The sequence below is a fragment of the Chiloscyllium plagiosum genome, chromosome 1 (assembly GCF_004010195.1).
Source record: "Chiloscyllium plagiosum isolate BGI_BamShark_2017 chromosome 1, ASM401019v2, whole genome shotgun sequence".
In the NCBI taxonomy this organism is placed as follows: domain Eukaryota; kingdom Metazoa; phylum Chordata; class Chondrichthyes; order Orectolobiformes; family Hemiscylliidae; genus Chiloscyllium; species Chiloscyllium plagiosum.
The window spans coordinates 94849656-94875121 of record NC_057710.1 but is presented as its reverse complement, the minus strand read 5'-3'; the positions used below and the strand labels follow the sequence as shown (position 1 = coordinate 94875121).

Below are 25466 nucleotides of genomic sequence, written 5' to 3'. Positions count from 1 at the left end.
ATGACCTTACCTAGTAGCAAGAGCAGCTAGAGATGAGCGATAAATGTTGGCCCTGTGTGTTGATCAGTGATCTAGGATGTTGAGAGCGTGGTGCTGAAAAAGCACAGCAGGTCAGGCAGCATCCGGGGAGCAAGAAAATGAAGGGCTTTTGTCCGAAACGTTGATTTTCCTGCTCCTCAGGTGCTGCGTTACCTCTGCTTTTCCAGCACCACACTTTCTACTCTAATCTCCAGCATCTGCAGTCCTCACTTAGTGATCTAGGATTTACTGCTTAGATGGATAGTGAAAACAGATTCAATGGCAACTTTCAAAAAAATGTTGTTTTTGTTATATTTGAAGGTAAAGATAATTGCAGAGTTATCGGAAGAGAGGAACAAGATTAATTATATAAAAAAAAATTCAGAGACAATTTACATGGTGTGCTGAATGACTACCTCTGCTATCTTAACAATTTCTCATCAACTTGTTCAGAAATCTTATTACACAGTTCTGGAGCAAGTGGGATTTGTAACTGGGCCTCCAGGTTTAGAGGTAGGGACACTGCATCTCAGCATGCTGCTGGTACACTCTCATTCCATGTGAGATGATAATTAATCTTTACCTCTTGGTTTCTACACTTTCTTTGCCTGATATCTAATTATGAATCCACTACAGTTTCTATTGTACTTTTTTTACAGAAATATCTCATTTGAGCTGAATGTCAGCTCACCTGTTGTCGCATTATAATTACTTTTCAGGTGTCTCCATTGCATATCTTGCATCTGTCCCACCATATGTTTGACTAATCAAATGCCTTCCAATCTTCATATTCTCTATTTTTCAACGCGCCCCAAACTCTGCTGTCTGTCCAATTCTTCACTTAAGCTCTAACACTTCTGTCCTTGCTGGTGTATATTATTTGCCAGTCCCCTAATTTCTTGTGTTTAAACCTTTTTTAAAATCTCACTTTTATTATCTTAATGTCTTCCAGCTAAAATTGTTGAAATCTTGAGATAAAGTATTTTAAAATATGCTTTGCTATTACAGGTGCTTTAAAAATGCAATTTTGATCAACCAAAGCAAGTGATGTATGCTGGTTTGATTATAGAACATTTATTCCTTTAGTTCTGAATTTTTGATGTCATGTTGGATGTGTAGTTCCATTGATGTACTTTTAGAGTACATATGTGGACTGGGGTCGGGGTGAGCGGTCTCTGGGTTAACAGTAGTGCCCCACCTCTGGGCTAGAAGAACTGGATTCAAGTTTCACCTATCCCAGACCTGTTATGACCTGTAGGAACAGGTTGATTAGAAAAATCTAAATCAACGAACTGACAATCTTGAACAGTAGCACTGGCAAATTTGTTTTCCTCTTCTAAGCTGAACCACTCTTCCTTGATTGTTCACTATATCTTATTGCTATTTGTTTATTTGCTGACTAATTCCCTGTGGATTGTACTTCAACAATGGTTTATTAGTGAATGTCATGATCCAGCAATGCACACAAGATTTTTAAATTTTTCTCATTATTTACCTGATTCTTTTTCATAACACTTTAATTAGTTTATTGGCTTAGCCAGTAATCCTTCCCATTGCAGATAGAAAATCATAAAAGCAAAAGAAGTAGGAGTAGGCTAGATGGCCCATTGATCCTGCTCTGCCATTCAATAAGATCATGGCTGATCTTTTTCATGGACTTGGCTCCACCTATTTGCTTACTCACCATATCCTTAATTCCTTTACTGTTCAAAAATTACCTGTCTTTGCCTTAAAAGCATTGAGCAAGATAGCCTCAACTGTTTCACTGAGCAGGAAATTCCACAGATGCACAACCCTTGGGAGAAGTTCCTCCTTGGCTCAGTCCTAAATCTGCTCCCTGTTGTTTTGAGCTATGGCCTCTAGATCTAGTTTCACCTGCCATTGGAAACAGCCTTCCTGCTTCTATCTTATCTATTTCCTTCATAATTTTAAATTTTTCTATAACACTCCTGCCTCATTCAAGGGTAAGCTGTTGTCGCTAGTGAATGTGTTGCATCTCTTTGATTTTGTTCATACAACAAGCTAAAAATAATTGAAATTATTTATTTCAATTTGTATTTCTAAATCTGACTTTTTTAAAAATGAGGAAATCTGCATAATCTGTCTAGAAATCTGTTGCAGAACTTGATTTGAGTGCTATAATATAATTTGGTTGCTCCTTTTTTTGTTTTGTCTTAACTTGCCATTAACTTAATCATCACCTGTATTATGAGCATTTCAAAGTATATTCTGGCCCTTCAGCTCTACAACCAATTGAAGTTGAGTGAAGTGTTTGCATAATTGTCAGGTGAAAATATAATACATTAGAATTTCATTAATTTCACTTGTGCTTGCCCACAGATCTTTTGTGGATTATTTGTATTTTAGATTCTGGTCAACTTCCTGTCAAAAGTGTGTCCCACTTCCTACAGTATCTTTGGGATCAATGTTAGCAGGGTAAGCAATTATCTATTCTTTAATTAGATTAAATTGTAAATAAGTTGGAAAGCTGCAAGCTCTCATTTTAAGTCTCATCAACACGATGTTGAAGTCCTGATAAGGACTGAGAGGCCGAGTCACTTTTTTCTCTTGACTAAAAAGAAAATGCTGAGTTGAGCTGGTGGATGGTTTTAAAATTAAGGATTTTGATGGTTCACACAGAATGTTGTCTCTTGTGGGGGGGGGGTGTAACTACTTAATTACTGCAATTGTTGAGAAAATTTGTAGCTCAGGTTGAGCTGGAAGGTTTGTTTTCAGACGTTTCATCACCATGCTAGGCAACGTCATCAGTGAGCCTCTCAAGTGCTGATGCTCTGTCCCGCTTTCTATTTATATGTCTTGGTCTGTTAAGGTGGATGATATCATTTCCAGTTCTTTCTCTGTGGTAGGTAAGTGGTGTCCAAATTGATGTTTATTGATGGAGTTCCGGTTTGAATGCCAGGCCTCTAGGAATTCACATGCGTCTCTTTGTTTAGCCTGTCCTAGGATGGATGTATTGTCCCAGTCAAAGTGGCGTCCTCCTTGGTCTGTGTGTGAGTATACTCGTGATGGTTGGTCATGTCTTTTGGTGGCTAGTTGGTGTTTATGTATCCTGGTGGCTAGTTTTCTGCCTCTGTCTGATGTAGTGTTTGTTACAGTCTTTGCATGGTATTTTGTAAATGACATGCGTTTTGCTAGTTGTTTGTATAGGGTCTGTTAGGTTCTTTAGCCGCTGTTTGTGTGTTGGTACATTTGTGGGCTACCATGATGCTGAGGGTCAGAGTAGTTTGGTAGTCATTTCAGTGATGTCTTTGTATGGTAATGTGACTGGAGTTTCTGGGCACATTGTCTGCTTGCTTGGATTTGCTCTTTAGGAATTGGTGGACTATGTTTATTGGGTACCATTCTTCTTGTATAAGTATTTTTCTTAGGTTGTTCATAGTTCCTGGGTGCTGTGGTGTGTGGTGGCCTGATAATATCCTGGTGCAGCTCAGTTTGTGGGTGTTGAGATAATTGCATCTGTATTTAAGTATCTGGTCTGTGTGTTGCTTTCCTGTAGACGCTGACCTGAAGTTCTCCGTTAACTGTTCGTTCCACTGTGACATCTAGGAAGAGGAGTCTGTTGTTTTCACCTCCTCTTGTGAATTCTATGTCAGTAAGGACATTGTTGGTTTCCTCTAATTTGTTCCATTTTGTAATGACAAGTGTCATCCACGTAGTGGATCCAGCGTTTGGGTTGGATAGTGGGAGGACTGTTCATTTGAGTCTCTGCATAACTGCTTCTGCTAAGAAGCCTGATATTGGTGATCCCATGGGTATTCCATTGATTTTGTTTGTCATTGAAGGTGAAGTGGGTAGTGAGGCACAGGTCTATAGCTTGATGTTGTCCTTGCTGATGAAGTTGGTGCTGTCTGGTGTTTGTGTCCTTTGTTCCTCTTGTAGTGTGGTCAGTGTTTCTTTTGGCCAGGCTGATGTTAATTGATGTGAATAGGGCTGTTATGTCAAAGAAGGCCAGGCACCATCCAGGGAACAGGAGAATCGACGCCTCGGGCATAAGCCCTTCCCCAGCGTCGATTCTCCTGTTCCCTGGATGCTACCTGGCCTGCTGCGCTTCTCCAGCGGCACATTTTCGGCTCTGATCTCCAGCATCTGCAGACCTCACTTTCTCCTGTTATGTCAAAGGAGACCATTATTTTGTCCTCTTCATCTTAGTGTCTTTGGTGTTCAGGAATTCTAGGTATTTTAGTTTTCTGTAGAGTTCATTGGCTAGTCTGCATGTCGGTATTTCAGATAGAGGCTGTGGGTCTGTGGGGAGCCCCTGGTTTGCATACTTTAGGTAGTGCATAGAAACTGGGTGAGTTGGATCCATCCAGTTTAATTTTCTTGGAGATCTGCCTTGTTAGTTTATCCTGATTTTATGAAGTTTCTTCAATGAAGTTGTGACATGGTTTTCTAGCTGTGTGGTCTATTTATTTACTAGTTGCGCTTGAGAGGGTGGGAGTGAATTGTCGTCTTAGCTGCTGCAACCTATGTGTTCTTGGCCATTAGGCAGACTGATCAGTAATTTGACCCACTACACTGAAGGAACAGCAATGTATTTCCAAATCAGGATGGTGAATGTTTTGGAGGGGAACTTGCAACTGGTGGTGTTCCCATGTATCTGCTGCATTTATCCATCTGTATGGTAGGATAGTTTGGAAGGTGCTATTTAAGGATCTTTGAATTTCTGGAGTGCATTTTAGACAGTACACACATCTACAGAGTGTCAGTGAGTGTGGATGTGGTACCAATCGAGTAGGCTGCTTTTGTCCTGGATTGAATCAAATTTCTTGAGTGAAGTTGCAGCTGCACTCATCCAGGCAAGTGGGAAGTACTCTATCACACACCTCTGCCTTTTAAATAGTAAACAGACATTGAGGATTCAGGAGATGAGTTACTTGCAGGATACGTGATCTGTGACCTACAGTTGTCGCAGCTATATTCAAATGGCTAATTCAATTCATTTTCTAGTTAATGGTAACCCCAGAATGTAAATAGTGGGAGATTCAGTGATGGTAATACCATTGAATGTCAAGGGAAATGGTTAAATTGTCATCTCATTAGAGAAGATCTTTGCCTGGCATTTGTGTGGCATGAATCAGACTTGCCACTTTTGGATAGAGAGGTGGATTTTGTCTAGGTCTTGCTACATTTCAACATAGACTGCTCAAATATCTAAGGAGTCATGAATGTTGCTGATCTTCGCTAAACATCCCCTGCCCCATCTCTGATCTTGTGGAGGTAAGGTGATTGAAGCACCTGAAGACAGTTGAGTCTAGGGTGCTACCTTCGGGAATCCTGCAGAAATGTCTAGAGCTGAGGTCACTGATGTCCCATTGCCACAACTGTCTTCCTACATGCTAGGTATGACTCCAACTACGGAGAGCTTTTGCCTGTTTCCCATTGATTCCACTTTTGCCAGCGCTCCTTAATGTGATATTCTATCAAATGCAGTACACGCACTCCTCACCTCTAGAATTCAGCTCTTTTGACCATGTTAGAACCAAGGCTGTACTGAGGTCAGGAGCTGGTGGCCCTGGTGGAACCCAAACTGGGTGTCACTGAGCAGGTGCTGCTTGATAGCACTGTTGATAATTGTTCAAAAAATGATTAATATTTCATCGAGACAACATAATCATGCAGCACGGTGGCTCAGTGGTTAGCCCTGCTGCCTCACAATGCCAGGAACCCGGGTTCGATTCCTGCCTCGGGTGATTGTGCAAACTCCACACATTCTTCCTATTCAGCATGAGTTTCCTCCCACAATCTAAAGATGTGCAGATTAGGTGAATTGGCCGTTGTAAATTGCCCATAGTGTTCAGGGATGCCTAGGTTAGGTGCATTAGTCAGGGGTAAATGGAGAGTAATAGAGTAGGAGAATGGGTCTGGGTGGATTACTCTTCAGAGGCTCGGTGTGGACTTGTTGAGCCTGAACGCCTGTTTTCACACTCTAGGGATTCTATGATGTAGTTAATGTAAGAAATCATGATCAAGTCTTGGATTTCTCCTAATCAGAAATTATTTCCTTGTGGTTTCTGTTATAAGAAGCCCAGAATCAATTAGTTTTGTCTGCTTTGGTTTAGCTTGTTTGCTCTCGGTCCAAGACTATCTTTGTTCCGCCCACTCAAAATTTTTGTCTTCATGTCTAACTGTGTTATTTGGATCGAGAACTTACAATTTCTTTCAGATTAGATTTGATAAAATTATTTAATTTAACTCGCATTTGATAGTATCTCGCTGCACTTCACATTATTTATTTAATTTCTGATCAACCATCTTTTTGGAAAATAATGGTCCCAAGTAATACTTTTAATCATATTCTTACCAATATTGGTTAATCTGAACATGTTAAATTCAACATATTTGGTTTCTTATCCTTATTTTTAGTAGAAAAATATCCTTCTAGCTTAGATCTCTTAAAATGCAATAATGGTTTCTTAAGTTGGCTAAAATGTGCAACGATAGTTTACACAATATAGCAAAACAACTAAGGTATTTTGTAAGAGAGAGAGAGAGGCTGACCAATCAAGGCTTGAGTTAACTAATTGAAAACTTGATTTAGGTAATAAATACTGGAATGTATTTCTGTTTTTAATCTGTTCAGAGGTGTTATTACACACCTCTGGAGCTGGTATGCCTTGAAGTGTTAGGGACACTACCACAATACGACAAGAGCTTTAGGAGAAAGTTTCACCTGTGGCCCTCGTGGGTTTAAGCTCTACTGCTTGTGGAGGTGAATGGGCCAAGTAGTTGAGTTTGGGGAAAAGAAAACAAAATCTGTTTGCCATGGGACTGAGAGGTTTTCTGGGTGGGCTGACATTAAAAATTGAGTGAGAAATTAGAACAATTTTTTTAGTCATGTTGCTGGCACAGAAGTTTGCAAATGTGCAGAATAGGAAGAATAATTAGCACTGCAGAATGTGGTAATATTTTAAGTGTACAGTTTGGGAGACTGATTAGCTGGGAGACATTGGAAAGATTAAGTCCTGTGGTGGTAAGAGAATGTTAAGTTTTTTTTTTGTTAAACATATTTAAAAATATTTAACATCCCCTATTCTCCCTTACCTGATTAGTTTGAGAGATCTCTTGCAATGGCACATTTTTTCCTAACTGGAAAATTAGCATTTTTCACTCCTTAGTAAGGAAGTTTGCATAAATCAGTTAACCACAGCTATTACTATAGTTGGAAGAAAATCTACCATTAGGTTGACTGTGTGTCACACAAGTTCCCTGTCCTTTTTTGTACAAAATGTTTATGTAAATCCTCTAATTTACTTAAAGAATTGGTCCACATTTAGCCATACAGCAAATGGTAGCAATAAACTGTTTAAGGATTCCAAATCATTGGATAAAAATTATTTAATTTTAATTTGATAGACTGTGCTTTTCTCGCCGCAGAATTCTTAGGTGGTTGCTTTGTATTTCTTCACTCGGCTTCTTGCCGTTAACAAAACAGTTATGGAAGTCATAAGAAAAGAAAGAGAGGAACACAAGTAGGCCGTCGAGCTTGCTCTGCCATGACTACACTTGGGTTTTGACTTTTTCTTACCTGCTTCCCCATATTTCTTAGTTCCTTTGGAAAAACTAAGTATCTGCTAATCTAAGCCATAACTTTCATCAGTGATCGAGCTCTACAGACTTTAGAGTAACAAATCCTTCACTCAAAGGGCTGTGAATCTTTGGAATTTCTCATCTCAGTTCTAAATGATTGATCCATTATCCTGAGACTGTCCTTCTTTGTTCTAGGATGAATATTTTTGGCATCTGTTCTGTCAAGACTTTTGGAATTGTGCATGTTTTGATCATGTTGCTTTTTGCTCTAAATTGCAGAGAATATAGAATCCGGTACTCAACCTTTCTTTATCGGACCGTCCTCTCATCACAGGGACCAATCTAGCAAATGTTTGGTATACTGCCTGCAGTACAAGTATTTCTTTCCTCAAATATGGAGTGCAAAGCGCACACTATACTCCAGTTTTGGTCTTGCCACAATACAATAATAGCATGATTTCTTTATTCTTCAAACCAATCCAATAGAGGTCAATGTGCCATTTGTTTTCCTATTACCTGCTGCATCTGCTTGCTAACTTTTCTTTCCTTGTACAAATGTACCCAAGTCCTTCTGAACATGAATATTTATGTATTTCATGCCTTTTGTTTTTTTTTTAAAAATCTACTTATGACTAAAGAGGATAATCTTACACTTGTTTCAAATTTTACTCCATCATCCACTGTGTAGTATACTTGGATTTCTGAAAAGTAATGGATAATTTGTCCATTCATTAACTTGTCTTTATCTCTTTTCAGCTTATCTGCATTGCCCTCATAGCTTGCATTCTGATGTCGCTATCAATCTCCGTAAACTTGGTTACGTTATTCCTACTCTTTAAGTGATTCATGTAGATTGTAAATACCTGGGGTCTGCTGTTGATCCTTGAAGCACTAGTCACAGCTTGCCAACTTGAAAATGCTCCATTTACCCCTATTGTTTACTTCCTGTTGTTAATCAATCACTTTGTGCTAACATATTACACAAGGTAAAGTATGTCATCTTATTTAATGCCTTTTGGGGATCCAGGTACATTACATTACTGGTACTCCTTTATCTACATTATCAGTTACATCTTCAAAAGCTCTAAATTTACCCCCAAATTGTTTCCTTATTGTGAAATAAGGTAATTCTTTTCTGATCATCTCCTGTTTTTCTAAATGTGTGGAGTCTTCTGAACAATAGATTTCAATACTTTATTGACTGATATGAGGCTAAGTGGCCCATAGTTTCCTGTTTTCTCTATTCCTTTCTTGAATCATGGTGTTATATTTGCTAACTTCCATTCTGTTTGGAGAATGAGAATTTTGGAAAATTGAAGTTAGTACATGATTGATTTTTGCAGTTGACTTAGGCTGTGGGTGATCAGGTCCTGGGGATTTCAGACTTTATTCGCTCAAGTTTTGCTAACGTTTTTTTCTCTAATTCCAGTAATTTCTTTGCTCTTCAAAGCCTCATGCTTACCGTCTTGTATGTAACTTTAATCTTCTACTGGGAAGATGGGTACAAAATATTTCTGCTGTGTTTGTACCATTTCTTAACTTCCCCATGATAAGTTCTCCTGTCTCTTTCTAAGAGCCCAACTATTACTTCAACTACACTTTTACTCTTTATGTATTTGTAAAAGCTTTTGCTGCTTGTTTGTATTTTTTCTACCTGGTTAGTTAATGTTCTATTTATTTTTCGTAGTATTAGTGACAATATGTGGTCATTTAACCTTGTTGCCATGGACTGCCTTTATTTAGCCTGCTTGCTTACGAGTTCTTTTGCCTTCGCTTCTGCACTCAGACTTGAAGTCCCCAGCCTTTGGTTAGCACTGCTGCCTCACAGCGCCAGAGACCCGAGTTCAATTCCTGCCTCAGGCGACTGACTGTGTGGAGTTTGCACATTCTCTCCGTGTCTGTGTGGGTTTCCTCCGGGTGCTCCGGTTTCCTCCCACAGTCTAAAAACATGCAGGTTAGGTGAATTGGCCATGCTAAATTGCCCGTAATGTTAGGTGAAGGGGTAAATGTAGGGGAATGGGTCTGGGTGGTTTGCGCTTCGGTGGGTTGGTGTGGACTTGTTGGGCTGAAGGGCCTGTTTCCACGCTGTAAGTAATCTAATCTCATCTTTTGTTTCTCCTCCTGCACCAAGTCAGCCATGCATCTGTCACCTCTCCTTCCTAGCTCCTATCATGAGCTGGCATTAAATCCTTGGCTCCCCCTAGTGGAAGTAGTTGTGATGTAGGTAGCTCTGGACGTCAGCTATAGGTGCATTGTCTAGCTTTTGCCACCAGATAGAGCCTTCAGGCAATTAAAACTTCGAGCAAGCAATTCTAACATTCTTTAGTGCTTTTTAAACTTACACTTATTTTACTTTGAAGGTTAATTTTTTTTTTAAAGACTAATTCCCTACAGTGTGGAAACAGGCCCTTCGACCCAACATGTCCACACCAACCCTCTGAAGAGTAACCCACCCAGACCCATTTCCCTCTAAGGCACCTAACACTATGGGCAGTTTAGCATGGCCAATTCACCTAAACCTGCACATCTTTGGACTGTGGGAGGAAACCAGAGCACTTGGAGGAAACCCACACACATACGGGGAGAATGTGCAAACTTCACACAGACAGTCACCTGAGGCTGGAATCTAACCTCGGACCCTGGTGCTGTGAGGCAGCAGTGCTAACCACTGAGCCAACGTGAATGTAGACACTTTGGAATGTACAGCATTTCAACCTAATGTTTTAACACTTGTTTTCTCTAGCAGATGTCTAAAATGTCTATTACTATGAATGCCTGGGGTTCTGTTTTAGCTCTACCTGGACCTTGTAGTACCTGTTCCCAGCCTGATTGTGTTGAAACATAGTCCTTGTTAATTGTAAGAACAGTTCTGTATATATTTCATAGACTCCTACTATATGATCATGTACAGAATCTTGAAGTGAAACATTCTAGTTTTATGTATTTTACATATGCGCCGCATGTGACCCATTGGGGAACATGATATAAGTATATATTAAGTACCTTTCAATTAAAATTACTTTTTCCTTACAGGGAAACATCTCCACTAAAAATTCTATGAACATGTTACTTGGACTGACGCAGAAACCATGGCAGTCGCTGTGCAATTTCTATTTCCGGAAATATGCCTTTGGAGGCAGTCAAGGCCATTACAGTGAGTCCAGCATGATTTCAGAATGCTCTTTGATATCTGTTCCAGTCCTTGTTTTTAACCATACCAGGTTTTTCTGTTTAATAGACCAGTGAGTTATACCTAACCAATTAAAATAGTTGTCTCACTTAGAACAGAATGTAACAGTATATTTTTTTGTTGAAGTATTTTATTTAAAACGGGAATTAAATTTAAACTCCTCCACTTTGATTATGTTAATGCATCACTGTTACAATCTGTTATTTTAAAATTTGACTTTGATTTCTTTACAGGAAACTGCTTTCCAAGTTTGAATTTTGTAAAAGATTAATAGTAATTTGCAGATGGTTATATCCAAACACCACAAAATCCAGTCAGATTCTAGCCCCCACCCACATTCTCTCTCTGATATATCGATGATCTAATCAGTGCAACTTCCCTCTTTACCAGAATTGGAAAAGTTCATCGATTTTTGCTTCCAGTTTCCACCCTGCCCTCATTTTCACCTGGTCTATTTCTGACTCCTTCCTTCCCTCCCTTGACATCTGTTTCTATTTCTGGCAATAGATTGGCCATTAATATCTACAATAAGCCCACCAACTCCCACAGTTACCTGGACTGCACATCTTTGCATGCTACTTCCTCTAAGATCTCCATTCCATTGTCCCAGTTCTTCCGTCTCTGTTGCATATATTCAGATGAAGCCCACTTGGGTAAGGGAGCCTCCGAAATGTCCGCCTTCCTCAACCAGGATTCCCCAGCACTTTGTCGGCAGGGTCCTCAACTGGGTCCGAACCATCGCCTGCACTTCTGCCCTCACCCTCTCTGTTCCCTTCTGCAACAGCAATACGGTTCCCCTTGTTCTTACCTACCACCTCACCAGCATCCTCATTCAGAAGATCATCAGGCACCATTTCCACCAAATCCAGCGAGAAGCCACCACCAGACACATTTCTGTCCCCCGCTTTGTCCACCCGGACACCCTGGTCCATCCATTCCCAACACTTCCCTGTAGCCCCGTGGCACCTTTTCCTGCAACCGACTAAGGTGTAGCACCTGTTCATCTGTCTCCAGTATCCAAGGGCCCAAATGTACTTTCCAGCTGAAGCAGCACTTCACCTGCATTTCCCACAATCTAGTCTACTGCATTCGCCGCTCACAATGTGGTCTCCTTTAACTGAAATATGAAGCCTAGACTGGGTGACCGCTTCACAGAACATCTATGTTCTGCCTGCAAAATAAACCCCATGCTTCCAGTTGCCTGCCATCCTGTTCCCTGGCCAACATCTCTGTCTCAGGCTCGCTGAAGTGTTTGAGCGAACTCAGCACAAGTTGAAAGAACAATGTCTCATTTTCTGCTTGGATACCTCTGGCCTCCGTCGTGATTTCAATAATTTTAGGGCCTGAACTCTTCCATGTCCCCTTACCCCACACACAGGCCTTGTAATCACATAGGTGGCATTACGCATTAACTGTTGTTTGTCACTAACAGTCCTCATTAACAGCTATTCACCCTCCCTCCTAGCCAGATCATTACCAACTCCTTTATCTGTCCAGCTATTCTTCTCTCTTTGGGCTCTAACTCTATCTATTGTCTCCCCCCCCCCCCCCCTCACCCCCAAACCACAATTGTCTGAGCTACCATCAGTTCTCAGGAAGGGCCACCAGACCTGAAAACATGAATGTTGGTTTTGCTTCACAGATGCTGCCAGAGCTTATATGCTTTTCCAGCTACTTTTGTTTTTGTTCAAACTTTATTAGAGATCATTATTTTAAGTTAAAGTGATCCTTGATCATCTTCAAAAATCCACTTTTAATACTCATAACCATGTCAGGTAGCCATGATTTTGTTGGAAAAATAAATGGTAATTGGGGAGAAAATCCTTATAGCTTTTAAAATTTAACAACCTTTAAGAACAACGACAGATTCCTGTATTAATTTAAATAAGCATCAACATTGCAACCTCTTACCATTTGAGTGGCCAAATTGAAGCATTTGGGCTCTTGAGGGGCTTCAGAGAGTAAGTGCTGACAGGATGTTTCCTCCATGGGTGGCTAGAGGGCCAGAGTGCATAGTCTCACAATAAACTGCACCAATTTAAGACTGAGATGAGGAATTTCTTGAGGGTTGAGTCTGTAGAACACCTTGCCAGAGAGAGCTGTGGAGACAGAATCGTTGTGTATATTTAGGCTGAGATAGATTCTTAATCAGAAGGGGGAATCAAGGGTTACAGGGAAAACACTGGAAAGTGGCCAAGTGGGATGTCGGATCAGCTATCTTCCAGGATCAAGGACTTGAACAGGAACTCCTGTTCTTATTCCTAAGCAATCATGTGTTTCTATTTGATGTTCTTAGAGAACATTTACACTCCAGTTTTAAAATCCTTGTTTGCAACATAAATTTGAAGCCAAGGAACAACTTCATTCACTGAGATCTGGATCTTTTTGACCAGTCTGCAAACAAGGTGATTGGCAAAAGAATGAAAGGTGCAAACTTTTTTGAAAAAACAAACTGGCTGAAAGGTTGGTGGAAGCAATGTTCTTAATTATCGAAAACCTGCCATTGACTGATGGACTGAATGATTATTCAGAGCCCTTCCTGATGAAGGGCTTTTGCCCGAAACATCAATTTTCCTGCTCCTCGGGTGATGCCTGACCTGCTGTGCTTTCCCAGCACCACCCTAATCTAAACTCTGGTTTCCAGCATCTGCAGTCCTCACTTTTACCTGCCTGAATGATTTTTCAGTACTGTTTAATTCTGATTTGTCTTGTTTTTGATTGTCCTACAAGAGGAAATCATTTCTCTGAATTTAACCTCTAAATAACTTTATTTTACCAATTCATCAGATCACTACTTAAATTTCTAAACTCAAGAAAATGCAAATTGTTTATGCAGACTGTACATAATTTAACCAATTCATCATGGTATAAATCTGGTTCACTTGCACAGCAGCATCTCCCAAGCACCTTTTTCTTGAGTGCAGTATTCAAAGTTCATGTGGTGCTCTAGATGATGTCTATGCAACTGAAATTTAACTTGATCTCCTTTGTGCTTGGCTCCCATGAACTAAAATCTAATATTGCCTGGTTGGGAAGTCTAGAACCAGGGAACAAATTTCAAAATAGACTGTAGAGTCTTCTCAGCACGAATAAGCCAATATGCCTAGAGTTATTCTCTCAGATATGCTTAAATATTTGGTGGAGAGATGTCATCTAACTTTCGAAATATATTCACACAAAATTGTTAAAGTACAGATTTGAGACAGCCCAGGGAATCCCTTATGGACTCAGACCTGTAAGCCTTTTTCTTGGTTCACCCCGGAGATCGTACTCTTTTTGGAAGTCTGGAATAAAAAAACCCTCTTACAGATTAGTTTAATTTTAGTGATCCCCTATATTTACCAATACCATCACTGTTAGAACATAGTTAAAAATCACACAACACCAGGTTATAGTCCAACAGGTTTAATTGGAAGTACGCTAGCTTTTGGAGCGACGCTCCTTCATCAGGTGATTGTGGAGGGCTCAATCGTAACACAGAATTTATAGCAAAAATTTGCAGTGTGATGTAACTGAAATTATAAATTGAAAAATTGATTGTCTGTTAAGCCTTTCATCTGTTAGAATACAGTGAGAGTTTGATTTCTTTCATGTGTAAATCACAAAACCCTTTTTTTAAAGTTGCATTCTCTGGTTAGCTGTTAACAATGGTGATAGCTAGACAATAGGTTGAAGATGTTAGCCCCCTGTGTTCTCTGTCTATGACCTGATGTTTAGATTGATTCTAATCTAAAAAGTGAGATAACAGAGTTTTACATAAATTCATGCAGTTTTTGAGCTCAGTTCTACATGAATGTATGCAGTTTTTGAGCAAAGTGCAATGTAACTCTGCAAGCACAAATTCACCACACAAAGAGCGTGTGGTGAGTGCAGAGTGTCTTAAGTCTGTGAGGGGGTGCACCCCCTCACAGACTTAAGACACTCTGCACTCACTACATGCACACCCCCACCGCAGACAGACAAAGACCCACATGCGCGCGCACACAGCAGGAATTTTCAGGATTGCTTCGCATGAGGTCACTGAAGATGTTACCTCCTAAGGTAATGAAACATCTGGAAATGAACCTCCAAGCTCAGTGAGCAAACTTATATCCAAAACCTCAACCTGAGCTACAAATCTTCTCAAAACTTGCTGAAATAGGTTGTCATGAGGAATAGTTGGACAGGCTAGGTTTGTTTCCACTGGACTTTAGAGGAGTAAGAGAGAACTTGATTTGAAACATACAAGATCCTTGATTGGGAGGTTTTAGTGAGAAGAAATGGAATCTTGATTAAGCAGGTCTATGAAAGTTTAGGGGTAAGTCGTGGAGTAATCGGGTCAGCCATGATATTATTGAATGGTGAAGCAGACTTGAGGACCCATAAGATATAGAGGCAGAATTGGGCCATTTGGCTCATTTGAGTCACTTCACACAATTAAGTCAAATGGCTTACTCATTTGTTTCATATCTTTAAAAGAAGTACTTAGAGGCAATGCAACTATATTGGGGGTATAGTAAATTGATTCCCTGGATGATGAGGGTTATTGTTGTTTGTGAACAGTGTGGTACCGAAGATGTCACAGGAAGATCTGAGATGCTGTGTGCATGGGAATTGTGTAGAATGCTATGTTGGTAAAGAGGTTTGTCTGCATAATAGTGCCCACCAACTATTGGCAGTATGCAAAATTTCAAGTTGAAGATGCAAATTCATTGTGTTGATTTGAAACTACCATTGCCATTTTCTAACTATGCACTCAAGTCCATATCCTGTCTTCAATTCATGCAACTGAATGCCAATGCAAATGGAAGCTCCCAACCGCTATGCAGTTTAAGGGGATCAGCATATCATCGTCACCGTCATCACAGTTTAAGTTTACCAGCTTGGATTCTAACCTGTGTTTTAGTGTTCTTAACTTTTGAACTGAATTTTTTGAAGTAATTTGGTCTTTTTGCATGTCATCTCTTGCCAACTTGCATCCTTTTTGCTGAAGTCTGTAATCTGTATAACATTTCAAGTTTTCAGTTCTGTTTTGTGCTTAACAAAGCCCTTATTTTGACATTTTCAGCACTCCAGTAATTTCACTGTGTTCTAACATAGAATCATTACCTGTCTGCTTCACCTTTTTTTTGTATCCCTGATGTATTCAGTATGATCCTGTAAATTCCAATGTTTACATTTGAATTACATTGTGTTCCTGTCTCTCTCAATTGTAAGTATAGTAATCATGTTACTGCACCAATAATCCAAAGAATGCATTTTTTAAATGCTACCATGGCAGTTTGAGAATTATATTCTACTTTTGTTTAAGAAGTTGGAGATAAGGTACTGATATTGGCAAAATTACGATGAAGCTGTTAGTTTATCATAAAAACGTAATGAGAAAATGGTAGGATTGGGCAGAGTCGGTGTTAATGGAAGGGAAGGCTCTCTTGACAAACTTGAATTTTTTTGAGGCATGCTACTTGTAGCACAAACAAGGGAAAACCAGTGGATGTGGTACATTTGAATTTTGATAAGGCCCCACATAGGTTAGTATGAAATTGCAAAGCATGCGATTGGGGGGAAAGGTAGTATATATTTAGAATTGGTTAATGAATAGAAAGCAGAAAAGGAATAAACTGTTCTCAGGATGGTGGGATATTACTAGTAGGTGTGGCAAGGATCAGTGGTAGAGCCATAGCTTTTCACAATCTATGTCAATGATTTGGATATGGTGATGAGACAAAGCTAGGTTGGCATATTAAGTTGAAGAAAATGCAAGGACATTGCAGAAAGCTAAGCAAATGGGCTAGATTGTGGCAGATGGAATATAACATGAATAAATGTGATGTTCACTTTGGAAGAGAAAACAGAATATTTCTTAAAAAGGTGGAGGTTCAGAAGTGCAGGTGACCAATGGGATTTTGGTGTCCTTGTCCAGGAGTCATTAAAAGCCTAGTGTGCAGGTACAGCAAGCAGTGACAAAGTGAAACAGCATGTTAATATTCATTTTGAGGAAATTTGAGAAGTAAAAATGTCTTGCTAGGTTGTATAGTGCTTTGGTGAGACCGCACCTGGAATGTTGTGTGTTTGTTTTCTTTATCCAAGGGAGGGTGTACTTGCTAGGAATGCAGTGAAAGTTCATCAGATCAATCATTCTGATTATCTTGAGGAGGTATTACAGAAACTGTGTCTGTATTCCTGAGAGCTTTGAAGAATGAGAAGTGAACTTGTTGAAACATCTAAAATTCTTACAGGGAGTGACAGAGTCCATGTAGATAGGATGCTTCTCCTGGCTAGTAGTAGTAGAGATATATAATTTCATAATAAGGGGTAGAGCATTTAAGATTGAGATGAAGAATCTACTGAGTGTGGTGAATATTTGAAATTCTCTACCCCAGTGACCTGTGAAAACCCAGTCATTGAGCATGTTCAAGTGAGAAATCGATGGATTTCTTGATGTCTGATATGAAGGAGTAAGGTTGTCGTGCAGGAAAGTGTTATTGAGATCAATCAGCTGTGATCTAATTGAACGGTGTGGTATCTGTGATCTAATTGATGGGCTGAATGGCCTCTGATTCATGTGTTCCAGTGTTTTTCTATTCCTCTGTCAAGGAAGAGAATCTTGTAGCTCTTACCAAACCTGGCCATATATGACTCCAGTCTCACTAGTGTGGTTGAGTTGGATTATTAACTAATATTTGAAATATATTCAATCTATTGACATAGTCAAAAATGTTGAAAACAAAGCGCATTAACATTGCAGATTTTTTTCTGAAAGCGTCCCTTAAGTTAAACATGGTAAGTGTTGCTGAACAAAGACCTTGGAGTGCAGGGTGATAGTTCCTTGAAAGTGGAGTTGCATGTAGACAGGGTAGCGAAGGAGGCGCTTGGTATGCTTGCCTTTGGTCAGTGCATTGAGTACAGGAGTTGAGAAATCATGTTCCAGCTGTCCAGGACATTGATGGGCCACTTTTGGAATACTGCATTCAATTCTAATCTCACTGTTATAGGAAGGAAGTTGTGAAGCTTGAAAGGGTTCAGGAAAGATGTAAAAGGATGTTTCCATGGTTGGCAGGTTTGAGCTAGAGGGAGAAGCTGAATAGGCTTGGGCTATTTTCCCTGGAGTATTGGAGGCAGAGAGGTGACCTTAAAGAGCTTTATAAATTCATGAGGAACATGGATAGGGTGAACTGCCAAGATAATTTCTTCAGGCTAGGGGAGTCCAAAACTAGAGCGCATAAATTTAAGTTGAGAAGGGAAAGATTAGATTCCATACAGCGTGGAAACAGGCCCTTCGGCCCAAACAGTCCACACCGACCCTCCAAAGAGTAACCCACCCATACCCATTTCCCTCTGACTAACGCACCTAACACTATGGATAATTTAGCATGGCCAATTCACCTGACCTGCACTACTTTGGATTGTGGGAGGAAACCCACGCAGACACTGGGAGAATGTGCAAACTCCACACACAGTTGCCCGAGGCTGGAATCGAACCCGGGACTCTGGCGCTGTGAGGCAACAGCACTAACCACTGCGCCGCCCTTTAAAAGGGACCTAAGGGGCAACGTTTTCACACAGAGGGTGGTTTGTGTAGGGAATGAGCTGCCTGAGGACGTGATGGAGGCTGGTACAACTACAACATTTTAAAGGCACCTGGATGGATGTGTGAATAGGAAGGATTTAAGGGATATGAGCCAATTGCTGGTAAATGGGACTAGATTAATTTAGGATCGTTGGTCAGCATGAACAAGTTAGACCAAGGGGTTTGTTTCCTTGCTGTGCAGCTGAGACAATGTTGAGAAATTCATGAAGGATATTCTCTACCTATTTCTGTAGTGTTTCTGTGTTTCTAAACAAATGAAATTTTAACTTTTTGTTTTCCAGATAATATACTGAGACTGCTATTGTTAAAGTGTACTAAACAGTCCTGTGGATATAATTTTTGCTCCAATATAATGACTGTTTGTTCTATCTCTGGAAATTGAGTGATTCAGAACTAAGAATTAATTATATGGTTATTTTTATTTGTTTTCAGTACGCAGAAGCGTTATGACCAACCCAAGTTTCTGGCATGGTATGCGTTTTAACCTACCAATCAGCACAGACATCCAGCTACGTTTATATTCCTCAGATGACAAAAAGGATGGAACCTATGAGTATGGTGCCAGCAGTACCTCCGCTTCCTTGGGAATGGAACCTAGCACTCAACAAAATTCTAAAATAGTTGGTAAAAATCACACTTCTATTTTGTAATTTGCTAGAGACCATGTCAAAGGCTCACTGTAACCAGTACATTTTTTTCACGTGCTTCTTGTGAATTAGCCGACATAGTTGGTCTGTTTTCCGGACTGCCTTTGCATTTGGCTTCATGTAACGTTGGGAAGAGTCATTGCTGCTACACAGCATCTGTAATGATATCAGCACCGCTTAAGTGTAATTAAACATTTCTAAGGAAGGACATTTATAGTTCTGTCCTGAGTGTTTATACTATGAAGAACATCAGTGAGAGATTGCATTAGTGAAGCACAATCTGATATGTTGGAATAAGCAGTGCAGCATTTTTGTACCTTGCAAAGTGTACACAAATAAAAACTTAAACCGCAGTTTAATTGTATGAAGTTAGTATTTCAAACCTGCAATTGCTCAAATGAATCTCCAATTGTCATTCTTAACTGCAGCAAGTTCATGCTACAACCATATGCTTTTAAGAACCGCAAGAACAGCGAATGCTGGAAATTAGAAACGAAAAAGCTCTGCAGATAAGGCAGCATCTGTGGAGAGAAATCAGAGTTAACATTTTGGGTCAGTTGACCCTTCAGAACTGATGGTATCTAGGGAAAAGTTGTTGTTTTTGCCAAAGATAGGGTGGAGGGAGTGAGCAAAGGAGTAAATGATAGGTGGAGATAGAGCCCAAAGAGAGAAAAGAACAATTGGACAGACACAGGAGTGGATAACCGTCATCTAGGAGAATGAATAGCTACTAATGCGGACTATTAGTAGTTAACATAGGTTGTGTGTAATAGCAGACCATGTGATAACAGGGCCTGGTGTGAGTGTGTTGGGATAAGGACATTGGAGAAGGGTTACATTCCAAAATTAGACCTCCCAAAATGTCCCACCTTGCATTTTCAGGATTAAATTCCATCTGCCATTGCCAATTTACCATTTTAAGGACGTAGTCTGAGACCACCCTCCTTATCATCAACAGCACCACCAATTATCGTATCATCTGCAAACTCCCCAGTTAAATCTTCTACATCTACATCCAAGTTAATATAACAAAACAGCAAAGGTCCCAGCACTGATCCTTCCATATGCTGCTGACCACAGGCTTCCGATCATAAAAACATGCCTCCAACATCATCCTTTGTCTTCTATTGGCTTTTATGTTTTGGACCAGCCTTCATGTGAGACATTGTCAAAGGCTTTACTGAAGACCATGTAAAAGACATCCACTGCACTACTGTTATCAATCTATCCAGTCAGCTTTTGAAAAGAATCAATTAAATTAATCAGACAGGATCTGCCTCTTAGAGTCATAGGGCATGGAAACAGACCCTGTGACCAACTTGTCCATATTGACCAGATATCCTAAATTTAGTCCCATTTACCAGCATTTGACCCATATCCCTCTAAACCCTTCATTCCATACATACACCACCCTCTGCATGAAAAAGTTATCAATTAGGTCTCTTGCAAATCTTCCCCTTCTCACCTTAAAGCTACACCCTCTCGGTTTGGACTCTCCACCCTCAGGAACAGACCTTATCCATTCACCCCTCCATGCCCATCATGATATTATAAACATCTATAAGGTCACCCCCCAGGCATTCAATGCTCCAGGGAAAATAGCTCCAACCTATTCAGTCTCTCCCTATAGCTCAAACCCTCCAAAGCTGACAACATCCTTGTAAATCTTTCCTAAACACTTTCAAGTTTCACAACATCCAATAGGGAGACCAGAATTACTCTCAATATTCCAAATGTGGCCTAACCAAGGAGTAACCAATGTCCTGTATAGCCACAACATGACCTCCCAATTCCTATACTTGGTGTACTGACCAATAAAGGCAAGCATACCAAACACCACCAACTCCACTTTCACGGAACTATGAACCTGTACTCCAAGGTCTCCTTGTTTAGCAACACTCCCCAAGACCTTATTAAGTGTATCAGTCCTTCCCTGATTTGCCTTTTCGAAGTGCATCACCTCCCAAATTAAACTCATCTGCCATTCTTTAGCCCATTGGCTCATCTGATCAAGATCTTGTTTTATTCTGAAGTAACCTACTTTGTTATCCACAACACCTCCAATTTTTGTCATTTGCAGACTTACTAATCATACATCCTCCTATGTTCATGTCCCAATTATTTACATAAATGACAAAATAGTGGACCCACACCGATCCTTGTGGCTTACTGCTGGTCACAGGCCTTCAGTCTGAAAAGCAACCCTCTGCTACTACCCCCTGTCTCTTACCTTCAAGGTAGTTCTGTCCAAATGACTAATTCTCTCCGTATTCCAAGTGATATAACCTTGCTGACCAGTCTACAATGAGGAACCTTGTCAAGTGCCTTTTTCAAGTCCGTATAGATCATGTCCAAAACTCTGACTTCAACTTTCCTCTTCAAAAAGCTCAACCAAGTTAGTGAGACTTGTCCATGTGCAAAGCCATGTTGACTAATCATTCCTTGCCATTCCAAATGTGTGCCAATGCTGTCCCTCAGGATTCTCTCCAAACACTTGCCCACCACCAACTTAGAAACAAAAAAATTTGCGTTGACTATCCCTGCCGTTCCAAGTGTTGATTAATCCTGTCCATCAGAATTTTGTCCCGTAACTTCTCAACCAATAACATCAAACTAACTGGTCTGCAATCACCTGGCCTGTCCTTGTTGCCATTCTTCAACAAAGGACATACATTACTCTCCTCCAGTTATCTGGTACTTTATCGCTGGTCAGCGAAGTATTAAATATCTTCACCAGGGTCCAAGCAATAACCTCCCTTGCTCCCAGATCGGATGGGATATATCTCATCAAGACCTGGGGATTTATGTACTTTTATGCCCACTAAAACATCACAAATACCTCCTCTTAACATGTTCTAGAACCTCACCATCCTAACTGAAATTCTCAGTTGCAATGTTTTTCTCCTTTGTGAATACAGATGAGAAGTATTCATTTAAGATCTCACTGGCTGCGCACACCGGTTATTCCTTTGGTTTCTAATAGGCCCCATTCTTTCCATGGGAATCGTTTTACTCTTAATTAAAATATCTTGGGATGTCCTTGATCCTATGTGCAAAGGTGTTTCCTTTGCCCTCCTAATTTATTTGCAACTCCCTAGACTCTATATCTTTAATGGGATTCTGTTATTTTTAAGAGACTGTACAGAACATATGCTTCCTTCTTTTTCTATCAAACTCTCACTATCACTTGACATCTAGGGTTCCCTGGATTTGATACTCTTGCCCTTCAATCTTAGGGGAACACTAAACCCTGGATTCTCACTATTCTTTTAAGATTCCCATTTTCCAAATATAAACTCACCTACAAATAGCTTATCCCAGTCAGATCCCGTCCAATGATATTGAAATTGGCCTTTCCCAAGTTTAGACATGTAACTTCTACACTACCCTTGTCCCATTTCAGAATTATTTTGAAACTTAGAGTTAATGTCACTATCCCCAAAATGTTCACCCAATGAAACCACTTGATTGACTTTATTCCCTCTGATTTGGTCTAGCACAGCCCCATCTCTAATGGGACTATCTGTGTGCTGGCACAAAAATCTCTCCTGTATGCAGTTAAAAGTTCCACTCCTTCTAATCCTTTCACACTCTATTGATTCCAGTTAATATTAGCAAAGTTAAAATCTCCTACAATATAATCCTGTTTCTTGCACACTTTTGTGCTTCATCTATGTATCTGCTTTGTCTCCCTTTGACTTTTGGTAGGCCTGTAATATAATCCCAACAAAGTAATTGCTTCCTCCTTATTTAAAAGATATGCCCAATGACCTCATTTGAAGACACTTCTTGGACATCCTCCCTCATTACTGCAGTGATGGTTTCCTTTATCAGTAATGCAATGCCCCCACCTCTTTTCTACATTCCCCACCTTCCAGTGTGCTTGAAACTTCTATACTTTGAAACGTTGAGGTGCCAGCTCCCTTCAACCATGTTTCGGTGATTCTAACAATATCACAATCCCATGTATTTATGAATGCTCTTAAGTTCATCTGTCTTACCAATCATGCTCCTTGTGTTAAAATATGCCTTAGTTTTTTGGACCTCCGATGCACCTTATGCTGTCCACACATTCTCTGGCCTGTGGAATTGGGCGATTCAGCCTGTCAAGTTCACACGTAACCTGCCACAGAGCATCGTACCCAGACCTCCCACCCCCAGCTCTATAACCCTGCATTTCCCATAGCTAATTCACCTAGCCTGCACATCCCAGGAAATCATGGGCAACTTAGAATGGCCAGTCCACCTAACCTGCACGTCTTTATACGACTGTGGGAGAAAACTGGAGCACACGGCAGAAAGCCACGCAGGGAGAATGTGCAAACTCCACGTAGCTAGTCGCCCAAGGATAGAATTGAACTCTGATCTCTGGGTGATGAGGCAGCAGTGCTAATAACTGAGTCACCGTGCCACCCTATGAATGGTTTCCTGTCCTACATTGCATAAACTGCAACGTTTTAAATCCTAATACTATGGTATTGTTATTAAAGAAGGGAGTAAGGGGTAAGCAAGAAACTGTATAAAATGTTAGTGCTTTCCATCTCAACATAAGCTGCCAAATCTGCTGAGTTTCTCCAGCACTTTTATTTTTGTAATTCTGGCATAGATTTATGTTTATTTATTCCATCTATGTAGGAAGGTAAGCCGTGAAGTATACATGTCTACAAAAGGATATAAATTGTTGTATGAACAAATATCTGGCAAATGTAGTCCAGTGTAGGAAACTGTAAAATTGTCCATTTTTGGCAGGAAGAATAAAATTAAAGTATATCTCAATGGTGTGACATTGCAGAGTTCTGAGATTTAAAAGGATCTTTGTGTCCTAGTACACTAACCACAAAATGGTAGTATGCAACTAATTTGGAGACGTAACAGAATATTATGTTTATATCACGGAGAACTTAACACAAGGGCGCAACATCGAGGGCCAAAGGGTCTGTACTGCGCTGTATTCTTCTATGTTCTATGTTCTATAAGTTGGGAGTTAATGGAGCAATTATAAAGGCATTGGTGAGACCACTTGGATTATCATTGAAAGAAATTGTCAACACTGTACATAGTACTCCCAATGAAGCCTTGAAAACCAAAGGTATACAAACAGAAAGGAGCAGGCTACTCAACTCATTGCACTTTCTTTACCATTTAACATGATCATGGCTGATCAGTGATCCCAATGCCATAATCCTGCTCTGTCTCCATACTACTGGATACCAGTAATCTCTTGGAATCTTATCCATTTCTTCTTAAACCTTCAGTCGCTTGGCCTCCACAGCCTTGTGTGGTAAAGAATTCCACAGGTTCACCACTGTCTGAGTGAAGGCAAATGGCCTGGAGATCACGAGAACTTAAGATGCTGGAAAATCAGACTCTATGAAGTGTGGAGCTGTGAAAAGCCTGCATATCCTGAGAGAACTCATTCCTGTCTTGGGCCACCCAGCCAGGGGAAATGTAATTTGTGCATCCAGTCTGCTCAGCCCTGTTAAGTTTTTATACTTTTTACCGAGATCCCCACCTGTCCCCCAATCTTCTGAATTTCAGTGACTGCACATTTAATTGACCTATTCTGTCCTCATGACAAGCCTGCTATCCTTGGAATTGGTCTGATAATCCTTCTCTGTAAGTCTACTGTGGAAAGTATATTTTGTTTCTAGGGCGAGACCAGAACTGCATACACTCTCCGTGTGTTCTCACCAATGTCCTGTTTAGCTGCAGTCACATATCTTTGTTCCTGTAGTCCTCTTGTAATAACGTACCATTTATAATCCTGACAGCATACTGCACCTGCATGTTTGTTTTCAGTGACTAGTGTACAAGGACACCTAGGTCCCTTTTGTGCATCAGCATTGTGCAATCTATCACTATTTAAATACTGTCATTCTGATTTTCTGACTAAAGTGCATAACATTACACTTAACCCCAGGTATCATTTCCCCTTTCTCAAATCCATGTTGATTGTATAATCCTGTTGATATTTTGAAAATCTCCTGTTATCACAGCATTTGTAATGAACTCGACTTTTTTTTCCCTACTACTAATTTATCTATAAGTTCCTTTTTACACTGAGTTACATCTGTCAGTCTTCAATTTGATCTGTTCTATGTTCATAGGATTTTAGAAGCTGACATTCAGCACACTTCCTACCTCCTTGGCCACTACCTTTTAATATCCTGCAGTGTAGACCACCTGAGCCTGAGGATTCATCAGCTTTCAGTCCCATTAATTTCTCCCCTAATTTTACAAACATTAATTTCCCCCAATTCATCCTCCTCGATCCTTGGTTCTCCAGTGTTTCTGAGAGGTTAACTGTTGTCTTTTATGAAGATAGAGCTAAAGTGGTTGTTTAATTTCTCTGCTGTTTGCTTGTTCCCCATTATTAATTCCTGTTTTATACTGGGGGCCACATTTATTTTCATTAAGATTTCTCTTTTTACACAAAAGCTTTTGCAGTTTGCTTTTATATTTATTGAAAGTTTGCTGTTCTTCTATATTCTTT

The 25466-nt window shown here is 40.1% G+C and overlaps 1 protein-coding gene across 6 annotated transcripts in view; it reads left to right on the top strand.

The window, feature by feature from the left end:
- Positions 1 to 25466, top strand: part of slc30a9 (solute carrier family 30 member 9) — a 132854-nt gene that overhangs the window by 4261 nt on the left and 103127 nt on the right. For 4 of the 6 annotated variants that reach the window (XM_043692137.1, XM_043692116.1, XM_043692155.1 and 1 more), the window contains exons 2-3: positions 10600 to 10720; positions 18759 to 18950. In XM_043692137.1, the coding sequence (XP_043548072.1) occupies positions 10624 to 10720; positions 18759 to 18950 (289 nt within the window). In that variant the 5' untranslated portion in view covers positions 10600 to 10623. Of the gene's footprint in view, positions 1 to 2358; positions 2455 to 10599; positions 10721 to 18758; positions 18951 to 25466 lie in introns of all 6 variants that reach the window. The other 2 variants (XM_043692129.1, XM_043692123.1) reach the window with 2 other exon arrangements.